The 16,765-nt window shown below is 45.2% G+C and overlaps 1 protein-coding gene across 2 annotated transcripts in view; it reads left to right on the plus strand.

Moving 5' to 3' along the window:
* Positions 1-16,765, plus strand: part of YME1L1 (YME1 like 1 ATPase) — a 55,114-nt gene that overhangs the window by 11,777 nt on the left and 26,572 nt on the right. For both annotated transcript variants that reach the window (XM_053262468.1, XM_053262469.1), the window contains exons 4-5: positions 9,385-9,483; positions 10,700-10,809. In XM_053262468.1, coding sequence (XP_053118443.1) covers positions 9,385-9,483; positions 10,700-10,809 — 209 coding nt within the window. The remainder of the gene's footprint in view (positions 1-9,384; positions 9,484-10,699; positions 10,810-16,765) is intronic.

Consider the following 16,765-nt stretch of genomic DNA (forward strand, 5'->3'; position numbering starts at 1 on the left):
ATGGGCAGAGTTGTCAAATCAATCACAGCTGGTAAAAAGCCACAACCTGAGGCACCAGCGTGAGACAGGGTCTAAGAGCACTCTGAAGCTGCAAACCTGTGCTTTGTGGGGAAATGTAACCTTGTCCAGAACACGAAGTTCTAGCCTGTCTTGCAGATTACTCCCCCAACAATAAGCACCTCTGTCTTGCTTGGATTTAGCTTCAGTTTATTATCCCTCATCCAGCCCATTACTGCCTATAGGCAGGCATTTAAAGGGCTAATGCTATTTCCTATTGGTGATAAGCTTTGCCTGCAGCCCTTCACCCTTCCTGGTCTTGCTTTGCCCTTTAAAACCATTTCCTCTTACTTGTGTTGTGTGACTGGATTTCATTGGTGTTGATGATGGTGTTAGTATCATCAAACAACACAGCAGAGTTAGTAATTTAAAAATCTAATACTGAAAAGTGTCACTTAATTGTACTTTCACATATTTGTATCTAGAGCTGAACATTCTTATAGGAGATTGCATGTAAATATGAAGTGCAAAATAAAACAAATATCCACATGCTCCTAACTACTTGCACAATTCTGTTGAAACGTGGTAGACATAAAAGTATATGATCTGGATTGTGATCCATTGTAGCCATAAGAAATGGGTTCTGCGTCTGCGCAGGGACCTCACGGGCTGATTGATTAGCTCCTCTCGATGCCCCTCCTGCCTGCACGTGCTGTGCAGAGTTTGTTAAGATTGGCGGTTGGGGCGTTTCCTTTTCAGTTTCTCTTTGACTGCCTTAGCGATCATATCTCATAGCTGTTGCTCCTCATTAGTAAAGTACCTTAAAACATTTAGATTACTTGGCTTTGAACTTGGATTTGGACACGGATTACTCTTTACTCTAGACGGACAAATTTGGATCGTTTGCCTCTTTTTCTTTGACCTCGGAACGGACTACGGACTCAGTTTGCTTTACGGACTATCTGATTTGGTGAAAGGATTGTTTGCCTTAGTTATCAGGCTATCAAAATGGAGACAAAGAAAACCTTTAAAAGATGTGTGAAATGCCGAGCTAAACTACCGCCAACTGATTACCATAACTCGTGCTTGATGTGCCTGGGGGAAGAGCACAGTACTGCAGCTTGTAAAGTTTGTTGCTCATTCTTGAAACAGACAAGGCAGAATAGGGCGTTGCGGCTCTGTATGGCTTTGTATGATGCCGTGGCCAGGTACTTCAACCAGCTCCTCTTCGATGTCGAGCACTCGGCTGGGTGCCTCAACAGGCTCCCCTTCGATGTTGGGCACTCAGTCAGCATCGGGCTCCCCAGAGTCAGGTAGCAGCAGAACTGCGCACAAGCAGTCTAAAACCGCACTGTCCAATGCTACCAAGAACACGGATATTATTTTCAAAAAGCCCAAGGATGTGTCAAAAAAGGAAAGACACAGAGATCTGGACCGCCAACAGAAGGGAACTGCTAGGGGCTTGGAAGCGCCAAAGTTCAAGGCGCACCGTACCCCTTCCCCTGTATCAGCACAGGCTTTCGATGGCGACTCGGATGATGCCTCGGCCTCGACGTTGACCATGGCATCAAAAGCTTGTTTTCCGACTTAGACATTAACCTCGGCATCGACATTGGCAACGGCATCGACATTTACCACAGCATCGGCATCAACAGATCAGATACAGGAATCGGCTTCGACCTTGACATTGATGGTTCACCTTCCTCTTTCAACATCGATGACATCGAGCTCAATGTCGATATCAACATCGACGTCACAACATGCTTTTTCGATGCCGACAGCGACGTTGACAGTGTCTGATCAAGCTTACAACGGATCTACGACGTCAACACTGGTTCCTGCGGGGGGAAGACTACCTCATCTATTGTCTCCAGCACAGACCCCCTTTCAGTCACACTCTACACCTAGAACACCAGGCTTTGGTGTGCAGGATGGAGGACAGTGTGCAGGACTACGTGATTTACTTGACTCAGCTTCAAGTACTCCTTCTGGATCTACCTTTCAAGGGTTCCTGAGTACTGGGCTGGATGATGAACGTGATAAGGAGGTGCCAGTTAGGCTGCCTAAGACTCCATCCTACGCACCTCTACATATTAAGGAACCAGAGATACGTGTACCGGCTCCAACCTTGTTGCAAGGGGAAACCCTCTGTGTCGGTGTACCTTCAGGGCAACCTACCCACAGCTGCGGTTTCTGGCATACTTTACCAGGGGACTATGCAGGTTACCTCTGCTGGAAATCCCTGCAAGGATCTCCTGCTCCACAGCCTGTGTTGCAATCGCAGGGGCCTGCTATTCAGGCACTACCACACCTACCGACAATGTGGGTAGCCACTACCGACAATGCAACTTGAACCCTCAGTCGTGCAGCCCCAGCCACCAGCTGTACAGCCACCACAGATTCGACGACAGGAAAAGCAAATTCTGGAAAAACCTAGTGGCAAGAGGAAGAGGAAGTCTACTCCTCTGCCCTCAGAGCCGCCATCTTCCCCTGGTGATGCTAGCATGGGGGATGACTGAGGCTAGCTCAGAATCTGACGACGTTAGTCGGAGATCGGATCCCCCCTCGGATGTTCCGCCTAGACACTCTACTTCGCCACCTGAGGAATTGAAGACGTATCACGCCTTGATAAGGGGCATAGTGGAGGCGTTGGGAATGGATCTCAAATCTCCTGAGGCAGATATTGTAGACCCAGTATACAATATGATGGGGAAATCAAGAACGTCTCATCCAGTTGCACTCACTATGATTCTGGCAATCAGCAAAGCAGCCAAAACAACGTGGGAGGTCATGCATGTCACATCCACGACTTCTTAATGTTTAGAAAATCTGTACAGAATCAGTGAGGAAGATAATACTGTGCCCAACTCGTTCGTTGTAGACTGTGCCTCAACGTCTAAGGGTGGTTGCCGCTACACAACACCTGTGGATAGAGAAGGAAGGAAGATAGATGTCATGGGGATAAAAGTTTATAGTACGGCTAGTCTAGCAATTCGAATTGCCAGCTATGCAGCCTGCCTGGCCCGGTATAACCATCTCTTGTGGGATGCCCTATTGCAGGACTCCACGTCTATGACACTGGAGGAGTTCCAGTGGAAGTTCAACGAGACCTATGAAAGGATCACGGCAGTGACAAGGCAGCAATTGAGTGCCTTCAAACATCTCGCAGAAACGGAGTCTCGTACATTGATTACAGCAGTAGGCATGCGCAGACATGCATGGCTCCATGCTACTACTCTCCAACCAGATATGAAGGACAGGGTGGAATCTCTGGCATTTGATGGAAAGGGATTTTTCCATGAGGATACAGACACGTCTATGGAGACTTTAAAGAAGCTGCAATTTACAGCTCTCACTTTTATGGCACCCTCAGTTGGGGCCAGTTCTACATCTAAGGGCCGATCTTATTCTCGGCAGAGGCCCAATAGATTTCAAGACAATAAAGATTACAAGAGGCAATACCGGCCCTATCAGCACAATAGGGAGTATAACCAAAAGGCAAAAGGGAAAGCAACAAGACAACAGGATAAGGATGCTTCCAAACAGAGCTTTTGATGGGACTGTTCATTCACTGCACAACCTTGTGAAACCTTACAACCAAACCGTTGGCCCGATTCCACCTCCACCGGCCAATCTATCCAGGACCCCCACCATCGGTCCTGTGATTGCCAGAAATACCATCAAACTGGCAAGCCATGCCCAAGCATGGCACAATATAACATCAGATCGATGGGTCTTGCGTATAGTGCAGATGGGATATGCGTTGGAATTTGAGACCAGGCCTCCATTTTCGGGACTGACATACACGCTGGCCACGGAAATACAGGAGGAGGTCAAGGTGTTGCTCGAGAAGCAAGCAATTACACCTGTGCAGTGGGCGAACAGACTGACGGGTTTTTATTCCCGTTACTTCCAGATCCCGAAAAGAGATGGCGGGATCCAAGCTATAATGGACTTGAGGGCTCTCAACTGTTACATTCTGACCAAAAAATTCAGAATGACCACTCTACAGTCTATCCTGCCCCTATTGGTTTGCGGGACATGGGCAGCAACATTAGATTTGAAGGATGCCTACTTCCATGTTGGCATCCAGGAGAACCACCACAAGTACCTCAGGTTTACGGTGGGAAGTTAGATATATCAGTACATGGTACTCTAGTTTGGTCTGTCAACAGCACCGAGAGTTTTTTCTAAGGTGATGGCAGTTTTAGTAGCCTACCTGAAGACACAAGGGATGATGGTCTATCCGTATTTAGACTATTGGCTCTTGGTCAATCACAGCAGGGAACTCTTGACGCAACAAATACAACAGGTGGTGCACCTGTTGGAAGACCTCGGAATCAACATCAACTGGAAGAAATCGAATCTCGACCCGATGACTCGGGTGAGCTTCATCGGAGCAGTACTAGATTTGGAAATGGAGAAAGCGTTCTTGCCATTGGAGTGCATTTGCCAGATACAGTCGCTCATCCAGCAATTTATGGAAACCCCACAGCAACCGGCTGTATGGATTCAGAAGCTTCTGGGTCTAATGGCTTCATGTACCACAACTGTGCAGTATACACGGTTACACATGAGCACACTGTAACTGTGGTACCTCCGCAATTTTCTCTCCAATGTGGACAAACAAAACATGCGCTTGACAATGCCACCGGTTGTTTTAAAAAGTTTACGCTGGTGGATGGAGGAGCGCAATCTAATTCAAGGTGTGGGATTCACGGCACGGGTTCCCACATGTCAGGTGACAACGGATGCATCCTTAACAGGATGGAGGGCGCATTGCTTAGGCCACTGCATCCAGGGGACTTGGACTCAACTGCAGACTCAACAGCACATCAACTACTTGGAGTTGATGGCGGTACTCCTGGCCCTCAAGGTGTTCGAGCCATTGCTCACAGGGAGGATTGTGCAGCTGCAACTGGACAATACGACAGCAGTTGCCTATATCAATCACCAAGGAGGAACAGTCTCCTTGACATTGTGTCTGCTCACCCAAAAGTTATGGGATTGGTGCATACAGCACTCAGTCTACCCGATGGCTATCCACATAAGAGGGGTGGACAATTGCTTGGCCGACAGCCTCAGCAGGATCACTGACTATGGCCAAAGGCACGAGTGGGAGATAAAAACCGCATATCTCAGAGAGGTATTCCAGGACTGGGGAGTCCCCTCGATAGACTTGTTTGCAACTCTTGCCAACAAAAAGTGTGTCAACTACTGCTCTCGTGCGGGCATAGGCCGAGGCTCCCTAGGGGATGCGTTTCAACACACCTGGAATGTGGGTCTGCTGTATCTATTTCCACCGTTGCCTCTGTTAGGGTGGACAGTGGCGCGGGTGATAAGGGACAAGGCGAACTGCATTCTGCTGACCCCCTGGTGGCCATGCCAGCCATGGTTTGCCCCGCTTCTGCAGTTGTCGAGGGGCAATTTCCGCAAATTCCCACACAGAGCGGACCTGTTGCAAAGAGAGCAAGGAAGAGTATTGCATCCCGAGGTTCAGGCTTTGAAGATGACTACCTGGAGAATCGAGTTTTGAAAGATATCCTACTAAATAGCAGGCGTGAAACTATAAGGCGCAATTACACTTGCAAATGGAAGCACTATTGAGCTTATATGAGAGAAAGGGGGATCAAACCCTTGTGCGCAACACCATGCGAGGTTTTGATGTACCTAACTTTGCTTAAGCTAAAGGGCCTGGCCAATGTCTCTGTTAAGCTGCATTTGGCTGCCATTTCAGCAAAGCATAAAGGCTGGGATGGTTCATCTGTGTTTTCCCACCTGGATTGTAAGCGTTTCCTAAAAGGCCTCAACAACTTGTATCCACCTGTAAGTCACCCTGTGGAACAGTGGAGCTTGTCTTTGGTGTTGTCAGCTCTTACGAAGCGTCCATTTGAGCCTTTGGCAACAATACCCATTAAGCTTCTGTCGTTGAAGACTGCTTTCCTGATAGCAATCACGTCGGCGAAACGTGTAAGCGAACTGACAGCTCTACGTATGGATAAGCCTTACACACAGTTCTATTCTGACAAAGTTGTGATGCGGCTTGATCCACACTTCCGTACAAAGGTGGTGACTGAATTTCATTTGAATCAGGAAATAATCCTGCCTACCTTCTTCCAGAATGCAGAGACAGATTTGGAAAGGGCTTTCCACACACTAGATGTGTGGAGGGCTCTTCTATATTATTTGGATCGGACCCATGACTTCCAAAAGAGTAGAAAACTTTTCATCTCATATAAGGGACGTTGTAAGGGCCGTCTGATATCTCGCCAACGCTTAGCGCATTGGCTAGTGGAACGTATCTTCCAAGCCTATAAGTGTCAAAAGGTGACACCACCCAAGATGGTGCGTGCTCACTCTACAAGAGCTTATGCAGCATCAGCAGCCCATCTATCGAGCATCAAGATGTCAGATATCTGCATGGCGGCCACATGGTCTTCTCAACTACCGTTCATCAAACATTACGCTATAGATTTGAGGATGGCACAAGAAGCAAATTTTGGGAGAACTGTTCTAAAGAGGGTGTTAGCATAGGCTATGGGTCATCTGCACCCACCTCCATAAGGGGGCAAGCTTGCTAATCACCCATTCCTTATCGCTACAATGGATCACAATCCAGATAAACAGGTTGCTTACCTGTAACTTATGATCTAGATGTGATCCATTGTATCCATAAGTTCCTCCCGAGCCATCCCCGCTGCAGAATCAGTTGGTGGAGAGAAACTAATTGTCTTGTGGATCATCCCTATGGGCAGTCTGCGAGACACTGAAAAGGAAACGCCCCAACCACCAATCTTAACGAACTCAGCACAGCACGTGCAGGTGGGAGGGGCGTCGTCAGCCCACGAGGTCCCTGAGCAGGCACAGAACCCATTCTTTATGGCTACAATGGATCGCATCCAGATCATAAGTTACAGGTAAGCAACCTGTTTTATTACCTCAGCAGCCATAGTTGGAGCAATAATTCAAGTTCCATACAAAGTATATGCACACACCCATTGAAAATTACATGGGTTTGCACCTTAATTTAAACTTGCAAATAGCCACTTACTTGGTTTCAGGTGGCAAGTAAGTGAGAATCGCCTCCAGGCAACTGGGCATGGAAGCTTTTGTACATTAGAAGAGTGGCTTCTTTTTCAGGCTGTTGACACACTACAAATGACTCATATGGGTAAGTGTGAGTTAGTAAATATTTTCTCAGTTGTTCATTTTCTATGACCTATTTTCCAGGCTGTCTTCACCATCAAAATATATATTGTACTAGTGGGTCTCAGTAAAATAAATCTGTGGCTTTCATTTTCTGACTGCAATATGTGGATGCTTATCTGGATATAAGCCCTGATATAAGCAGGACTCATTTCCATGTAAACATGTGAGAAATTGAGTGGTTCATTTAAAAGTGAATCAGACTGACTGCACAATTTATTTATAAAAATACATTGTATAAACGTATTTATCTTCATACTCGCTTATTTAACTTTATAGACTACAAACTTGTTATCAAGGTGTTTATGTCCAAGCTTATCCATGTCTCTTCTCCATTCTGAAACTGCTTATAGTCTCAGATGACCTTGTCAGCATTTTGTGAATCAGTTAGCTTCTCTCCATTAGTCATTGCTCACAGACAATGGATAGTGTCTCTTCCTTAACCTCATTACAGCATTAGTTTTGGGGGAAAGCTGGGAGCCTGTTTACAGATGTGGATCTGTTGCTCTTTTTTAGTTGACATCGTTTAAATTTCAGCTATTATAACTCAGATTTGGCTCATCATAAAGTATCTATCCGTCTTCTATCTATATAATTCTCGAAGGCGTACCCATGGCTAATCCCATGTGTGGCAGGTCTTGCGAGAGTTTGCGAGCAGAAGCACCATGGTGATTGGGCAGTGGGGATTCCATATGCAGATAGGGAGGAGGAGCCTGTGATAGTTAAGGTCAGTTGGAATGCTGAATGGTTGGAAGATGTTCTTGACTGTAGAGGAGAGGAATCTATATATGTAAAAAGATAGTGGGCAGGGGTCTGCGAAGGGAGAGGTCGCGAGGGAGGAAAGAGCCCCTTCAGGAGGAGGAGGACACGGTTGTGTGAATTAAATGAGGAAACAAGATCTGCTGCTGCTATTGCTCCTGTGGGGAGGAGCGGGGCTCGGGTGAGGGTGGGGAGGTCTCGGGATAGGAGGCTTCAGCTTGGCCAATAGGCACCAGCAGTGCTACAGCCGGGACCAAAAGGGGTGAGGGTGATGGAAGCAACGGGATGGAGGAGGAGGAGCAGGACTGTGGCTCAGGTGAGGGTGGAAAGATCTCTGAGGTGAGTGGTGGCTGTGGCAGGGGGTGAGGGGAGCAAGCAGTTATTAGCATGCAGATTCTCTGCACGGGTTAAGCTAGTTTTCTTTTTTAATTTCTAAAGCATTTAACAGAACTTGTTTTACATGGTCTTTTGCAAACTGGGAAATTGATTCAAGTCTCAATTTTGGAACTATGCCAGCACTGTTAAGCAGTGGACATTATTTTGAATTTAGAGGTGAGGAATCAAAGAATGAGTCCCATGACTTAATTTCATATGTTTGTTAAAATATGGAGATCTGTTTTACAAGGTGGTTGTGAGAAGCACCGAGAGGGCCTGCAAATCATTGTATTGTAAACAGTGTTTAACAAATTGAAGATTCTAGTATAATAAGGAAGTACATTAAGGCTGTACAGGTGGACCTCACTATACAGGGTATATGCAGTTCTACGTATTCCTGGTGGCCTGATTGCCACCTTACCTTGATATCTGCGGATACAAAAGGGTTAAAACCCACATATCTGTGGGTTGAAGATGGCTAGAAGTGACCTTGGAGGTCATTTCCAGCTGTCATTTTGTGAAAGGGAGCCATTTTGTGGCTAATTTAGCACCAAAAAAAATTTATCCCCATGAAAAATCATGAAATTTAGGAATTTGGACTTCTGGAGGGCATTACTGGACATCTGGAGCGCTTGACTTCGCTCCCCCAGCCCCGTTTTTGACCTTTTTTCGTGCAGTTTTCCCAGCCTTGTTCTAATTTTTCTGTGAACCGCCTTGAGATTGTTTTAATTAAAAACAGTATATAAATTTAACAATAATTAAATAGGTCTCCAGGAACCTACCCCTACCCTCATCCCCTTTGCCACAATGCCTATTATCTATGGTTCTGATATCCATGGTTCCAGTGGAGAATGGAACTCCCACGGATAATGGGGTTCACCTGCATACTAACAAGTAATATATAGTCTGATATGGATTTTCTGAGACTAATTTTACTTTTCTCATGAAAAGCATTTGATCCTATTACATTTCTAAATACAAAATCTAATAATTTTGGAGTGCTTGAAAAACAGAAATAAGTTTGGTTTTTTTATGATAACTTTCTAGGTTTTGCAGATGTGTTTAGTGTTTTGCGCTCATCTTATCTATATGGACAGCATCCTAGCCCTCTCCAGAATGTATGCAAAAATCTTCAACGCTGGCCAGGTATGACACAAGAATTGAGCCTTCATTCTGAAATTGACTTTGTCTGACTGAGCATGATAGACGCATTACAATATAGATTACAGTATCCAGTTTTTGTAATAGTCTAAGCTGTATTGTAGTAGCTTCTTATTTTATTGGGGTTTTTAGCTCCCCCCTCCCCCACAGGAGAGAGCTCAGGGTGGTATTCATTGTTGTTTTTATCATTAACAACCCTGGGAAGTAGGTCAGACTGAGATAAAAATCACTGTCCCAAAGTCACCCAATGAGCTTCATGGCTGAATGGAGATTTGTACACAGTTCTCCCTGGTGCTAGTCCAGCATTCTAGCCACTACACTTCACTGGCTCTTCACATTGCAATTTCTCATAAATACGTAACTCATTCATAAGAGTCACCTTTCCGTTACAATGTATTCTTATGAGTCTATAATCCTTAGAGGTTTCCGAATGTGAAACAATTGCTAGAACTTTGTTTGAATGAAAGCAAATGTAGCACTAGTAATGGCAGTTGGACCCATCTTAAATCTTTTGTATCAAACTCAGGAAGCTGCCTTATACCAAGTCAGACCATTGGTCCATCTAGCTCGGTATTGTCTCCACTGCCTGGCAGTGATCTCTCTAAGGTTTCACGCAAGTGTCCTTCCCAGCCCTGCCTGGAGATGCTAGAGACGGTGAAGCTACCACTAAGCTGCAGCTCTGTCCCCACAACAGTACTCTGTTGAGGACTGAACTGCAGTTGTTATAATTACCAATTTAATACCATTTCAGAACAATTGCAGCTATTTAAAAAGTTTAAATTAATGCAGAAGGGGTGTGTGTGTGTGTGTGTGTGTGTGTGTGTGTGTAATATCCAAGTGTTATCATTTCTTACAAAACTGATATGGGAGAGGGTGTCTTTTTAAAATGTCTTTGTATGTGTTTGACTGTTTCTTGGATTCACATCTTCAGTTAACTTTGCCATTTCTGCTGGAATTAAGCTCAAGGAGTTGGCATACGAGTAGGAATCTTGTTGGAGAAAGCAGATCTAAAGTGTATGTACCCACTCTGAGCACAGGACTAGTTATACTAGTTCTTTGGATTCTGCCATGCACATGCAAATATATATATTTCAGTTTTTTAAAAATTGAGATATACCACCAAAAAAGAACATACATAAGACACAACTAGGTGGATATTTTAATGCTCTCCTGAAGCATAAAATGTTCTTCTGTTTTTAAGTTTTTGTTCAGTCTCGAGGTTTTAAAACCCTGAAATCAAGAGCAAGACGACTGCAGTCCACATCAGAACGATTAACAGAAACGGAAAATGTAGCACCCTCATTTGTAAAGGTAAGTCCAAAGATCTTTCAGTTGTGATCATGATCCAGTCGGTTACATTTGCTCTGATATCATTTTATTCAGTGATCTGTTGCATTCATAATGAATGGGTTCTGTGCTTGCGCAGGGACCTCATGGATAGATCAACTAGCTCCTTGCTACGCCTCCAACTGCCCTGCATGTGCTCCGTGCTTCCATTATTTCCGGCAGTTGGGGCGTGTTCTTGCTCAGTTTCTATTAGACTGCTTATGCATCTACACCTTGTGATATTTGCTCCTCGGTGAAAACTTTTGAGTAGAAAACAAATTGAATAAAACTGAAAAGACTAAGGACTGACAAGGATAACGACAACTCAATACGGTTAAAGGAACAAGAAAATAAACGGAGCGAACCTCAGACTTGTCCAGTGATGAGCGGATTGGAACGACCCCTACCGACAAAGGACTGTTAAACAACTACTCTCTAAGCTAAGTCTATTTTTAAAAAAAGTCTTCAAAGCCAGTAGCAAAAACAACTTTTAAGCACTGCACGGAATGCCGTGTAAAGCTGCCAACGACTGATAGTCATGACACGTATTTGCTGTGTCTGGGAGAGCAGCACAATCTGGCGTCGTGCAAGGTATGCTGCTCAAAACAAACACTAAAGAACCAAGCACTTTGACTACAGGCAACCTTGTATAATGAGGCACTTCGGCCACTGACCGAAGTGTAGAGGTCGATATCGTACCCTTTGTACGTATCCTTCAGTGTAGAGGTCGATATCGAGCACGGGATCGTGCATCAATGTGATTCCTTCGGTGGAACCTGTGACAACTCAGTCTAAAGCCACGAAGGAGCAAGAATTCAAGCAACCAGAAATGGTGGAGAACAAACACCACCATAGAAAACATAGGCATTCTTCCATGGAAGAGGAGGAGGACTCCCCTCCTAGAAAATGGGCTAAGAAAGCAGACTCCAGGAAGAATGCGTCCTCACTGACAGCGCTTCAATCAACTCAAGCTTCAGATGAGGAACGCGGCACCATGATACCGACATGGGTGTCATCGAGCACAGCGCCATCGACATCAACAGCCCTGAGACCGAAAACTACAGCGTCAAAGACAGTGCTGTCCTCGGTATCGACAGTATTGGAGTGCTGGAAACTGACAGAATTATCTCCAGCACAAACGCCTATACATTCACTAGCAGAAACGCCACAGCGAACCTACCAAGCAGCAGATTATGTGGACTTTGGAGAAGAGGCAGCAGGAGAGGAGGATGTTGCTTTAGACTCTAAAACAACAACCTCACTGCTTGCAGTCTTAGAATCCACAGACAGTATACCATCTGGCTCGACATTACAAGGGTTCACGAATTGGAGTTTCAATATCAAGCACGTCAACGCTGAAGAGGGAACACTATCGGTACCAAAAACCCCGTCAATGTCACCAGTAAGAACACAGCCTTCAACAATGAACCCCATACGCCTAATGCCAACGACTACAAATCCAATAGGCTAATATCACCATTGAGACAGACGGCTGACCGATCAGGTGTGTTAAGACATATTTCTCTTTTCGCACATCTAGGATCAGGCTATGCCTCGTGGAAATCGTCATTACAGTATGCAGACATGCAGGGCTTAACTTCCTCCAGTATATCAGAGGGCATACAGTGCGGCCAAATCAGTCATAGCTGTGGGTTTAGGCATACCCCTACAGTGGTCTACATGGCTGATTATGCAGAGTATCACATTTGGAAAGTGCAACAAGAGGCTTTGCACAATGTGCAGCATGCGGCATTGTATGCAACTCCAGCACCTGCTAGAGAACCAGAAACAGTGCCCATAGTGGTGTCTACTGCTAGTCAAACACTGACTCCACTTGCGTAGACACAAGTGCCAGTGCAACCTAAGAAGGCAACAAAGAATCACTGACTTACCCCCCAGAAGACAAGGTTGAAGATGAGGGGGATAGATACACCACAGACTCATCAGAGACAGGTTACGGAGGGGGTGATGAACCTGATCCACCAACGGAGGTGCCACCTAAAACTTCTTTGTCACCCTCAGAATAGTTGAAAGCCTATCATGTACAAATAAGGGAAATGGCTGAGGCTCTAGGGTTGGAACTGAAGCAACCCAGAGTAGATCTTAAAGACTCAGTTTATAATATGGCTTTGGCAAGGGTGACGTACCCAGTGGCACTTCCCATGCCGCCTGCAATCACAAAGGCAGCTCAATTGGCATGGGTGGTGTTGCAAACATCTACACCGACATTGAGAAAATTAGAGGGATTGTACAGGGTACAAGAAGAGGACAGCATTACCTGATGTGGCATCCTTACCTGATGTGGCCAAACTCTTTGGTCGTGGAATGTGCAGCTTCTTCGAAAGGGGGCAGCGACAAACTACTCCTTCTGAAAAGGAAAATAGAATAATAGATATAGGAAAAGTAGGTAGAAAAATATATGCCACTTCCAGCTTGGCTATAAAGATAGCAAATTATTCTGCATGTCTGGCAAGATATGGACAAGATATGGACATTGTGGGATGTACTTCTCCAGGACTCAACTACAATGACACCAGAAGAGTTCCAGAACAAGTTTGTACAGATGTATGAAAAGTCAACTGCTGTGACTAGGCAGCTACTTGGCACTTTTAAGTATTTGGTAGAGACAGAATCGAGAGCGATGACAACGGCTGTAACCCTGCATCGCCATGCTTGGCTGCGTTCCACAAATTTGCAACAAGAAATGCGGGACAGGATTGAACATTTACCATATGATGCAAAAGGACTCTTTGTGGAAACCACTGACACAATAATGGAAACATGGAAAAAATCTAAATATACAGCAGAAACATTTATGGTTTCATCAGACACAAATGTGGCATCAACGCGTAATTGAACATTCGGCAGGCAACAGCATCGAGCTGTGTAGAGGCAACAGGACAGAAGAGATTTTAGAAGACAGTACAGGCCCTATCACAGAAATAAGACCTTTGGGCAGCGGCAAAAGGGCCAAAACGCTAAACAAAATAGAGATCAAAACAAGGAGACTCCTTGATGGCCAGATCCATCCACTGCAAGCACAACCAGTAGCACAATTAACATCAAGATTGCTCACGATATCTGCTTTGTGGTTGTCAGCAAATCCATCAAGCTGGCAAGTCATGCACAAGTATGGCACAACATAAATGCAGGCCAGTGGGTTCTAAAGACTAAGGTCTGGTTATGCAATAGAGTTCAAAGCTTTTCCTCCTTTTCAGGGGATAAGGTTTACGAAACTAACCCCAGTTCTATTGGAGGAGATACAAGTGCTACTGGAGAAACAGGAGATTGTGCCAGTGCGGTGGGTGGAGAGGATGTCCAGTTTTTAATTCTTTTATTTCTAAATCCCCCAAAATGATGGGTGGGGGGTACGGGCTATAATGGACTTGAGAGAGCTCAATCTGTATGTACAGACTCACAAATTTAGGATGACAACATTGCAGGGAATTCTGCATCTTCTAGCCAAAGAAGAATGGGCAGCTATGCTGGACTTGAAGGATGCATATTTTCATGTGGGAATACGTGAAGCTCAGTCCAAGTATCTAAGATTTACAGCAGGCAATACAGCATACCAATATACGGTTTTGCCATTCGGCTTGTCAACAGCACCATGGGTGTTCGCAATGGTAACAGTAGTCGTAGTGGCATACTTGAGAATGGAGGGAGTTGTGATCTTCCCATAACTAGACTGGCTTGTGGTCAGCGATGACAAAGAAAAGTTACTTTCGCAAATCCAATTTGTACTACGCCTATTGGAGGACCTTAGGCATCAAAGTGAACTGGGAAAAGTCACGCTTAACACTGCAGAGACGGATAAGCTACATACGTGCAGAGCTGGATATGCAGACAAAGAGAGCTTACTTATCACTGGACAGATCTCAGCAAATAAAGGACCTAATACACCAGATCACCGAGCTACCTCAGCAACTAGCAAAAGTGATCCAGAGGCTGATTGGGTTGATGGCATCCTGCAATTCTACAATTTGCAACACACACCTGCAGATGAGGACAATGCAAATGTGGTATCTAAAGGACTTCCGTCCCAACCAAGATAGCCAGCAGAAACTACTCACTCTATTGTGAGAAGTAATAGATGCGCTGGGTTGGTGGACTATGAGTTCACATCTACAGTCTGGAATGCTGTTCAAAGCCAAGATCCCCACATGCTGGGTGACAACAGATGCCTCTCTGTTGGGATGGGGAGCACATTGTGGAGACCATCAAGTGCAGGGTCAACGCAATGGACAATGCAACAGAAGTGAAGTCATATAAACTACCTCAAACTATTAGCTGTTTTTATGACGTTGAAGACATTCAGTCCACTCCTGCAGGGAAAAGTGGTGGTGGTTCACCTAGACAATACAACAACAATTGCATATCTGAACAAACAGGGAGGCACGGTATCACGCTCCCTCTTCCTACTGAGCCAACACTTGTGGAATTAGTGTGTGAATCTGAGCACACACCCGTCAGCAGTGCATATAAGGGGAGAAGACAATCTGCAGGCGGGTGAGCTCAGTCACTTGCTTCTAAGGAACCAACACCACGAGTGGGAACTAAACACCACATATATGAAAATGGTCTTTGACAAATGGGGTTGGCCAGCAATAGACTTGTTTGCAATTGCGGCAAAGAAAAAATGTCAGAGATACTGCTCACGTGTAGGGCATGGCAGGGGCTCGTTGGGCGATGCGTTCCAGTATGTATGGACCAAGGGCCTGTTCTACCTATTTCCTCCACAGCAACTAATAACTTGACACAAATGTTGAGGGATGGCACAAGGGGAATACTGGTGACCCCCATGGTGTCCCAGACGACCATGATTTGCCCCAGCGCTAAGGCACTCAAGCGACATGCATCACAAATTCCTGAACCAGCCAGATCTGCTAAGCCAGGATGGAGGGTCGCTATAGCACTCGCAAGTAGGAACGCTAAGGTTGACAGTGTGGAGAATTGGCAACTAGATAAAATTTTGCTGAATAATAGAAGGCGCTCAATAAGGTGCAACTATGATAGCAAGTGGAGAAGATCCAAGCTGCACACAAAAAAGCAGGGATTTTTCCCAAGAAAGGCAACAGTTAGGCAGATCCTGCTCTACATGACAACTTTTCATATGGAGGACAAACATGTTCTTCAGGGTCCATTTGGCAGCGATATCATCTGAACACAAGGGATGGGATGGCACAACGGTGTTTTCCCATCAGGAATGTAAGAAATTCCTAAAATGCTTGAATAACTTGTACCCACCTGTTAGAGACCAATGCAGCAATGGAGCTTGTCTTTAGTGCTGGCTGCCCTCACTGAAAACCCATTTTGAACCATTGGGAGAGGCAACATTGTGAATGAAGGCATTAAAGACAGTGTTCTTAGTTGCAATTTTTACTGCACGGTGAGTGAATTAGCAGCGCTAAGATCTGATCGCCTGTACACTCAGTTTTATCCACCCAAGGTGCTGATGCAAATGGATCTTCTTTTCAGACCAAAAATATTAACGCAATTCCATTTAAATGAGGATATAGTTTTACCAACCTTTCCCCAAAATCTAGAGACAGCACTGGAAAGGGCCATGCACTCCTTGGATGTGCAGCGCATACTGCTGTATTATCGGGTTGCGACAAGAGACATAAGGAAAAACAAGTTATTTGTGGTGCACAAGTGGAGGTCCAAAGGACGACCAATGTCAAGACAAAGGCTGTCCCAGTGGTTAGTTCAGCTGATAAGGCCAGCATACAAAAATCAGGGGAAAGAACCTCAAAAATCCATTAAGGCATACTCAACGAGGGCTTATGCATCTTTGGCAGCCAATCTGGCAGGAATTTCAATGGCAGAAATCTGCAGGGCGGCAGCGTGGTCTTCACACCAGCTGTTTATAAGGCATTATGCCATTGATTTGCATCTAACAAAGGAGGCTAGTTTTGGATGGAGTGTTCTGAAGCTGGTA

This window comes from Hemicordylus capensis, chromosome 6 (assembly GCF_027244095.1).
Source record: "Hemicordylus capensis ecotype Gifberg chromosome 6, rHemCap1.1.pri, whole genome shotgun sequence".
In the NCBI taxonomy this organism is placed as follows: domain Eukaryota; kingdom Metazoa; phylum Chordata; class Lepidosauria; order Squamata; family Cordylidae; genus Hemicordylus; species Hemicordylus capensis.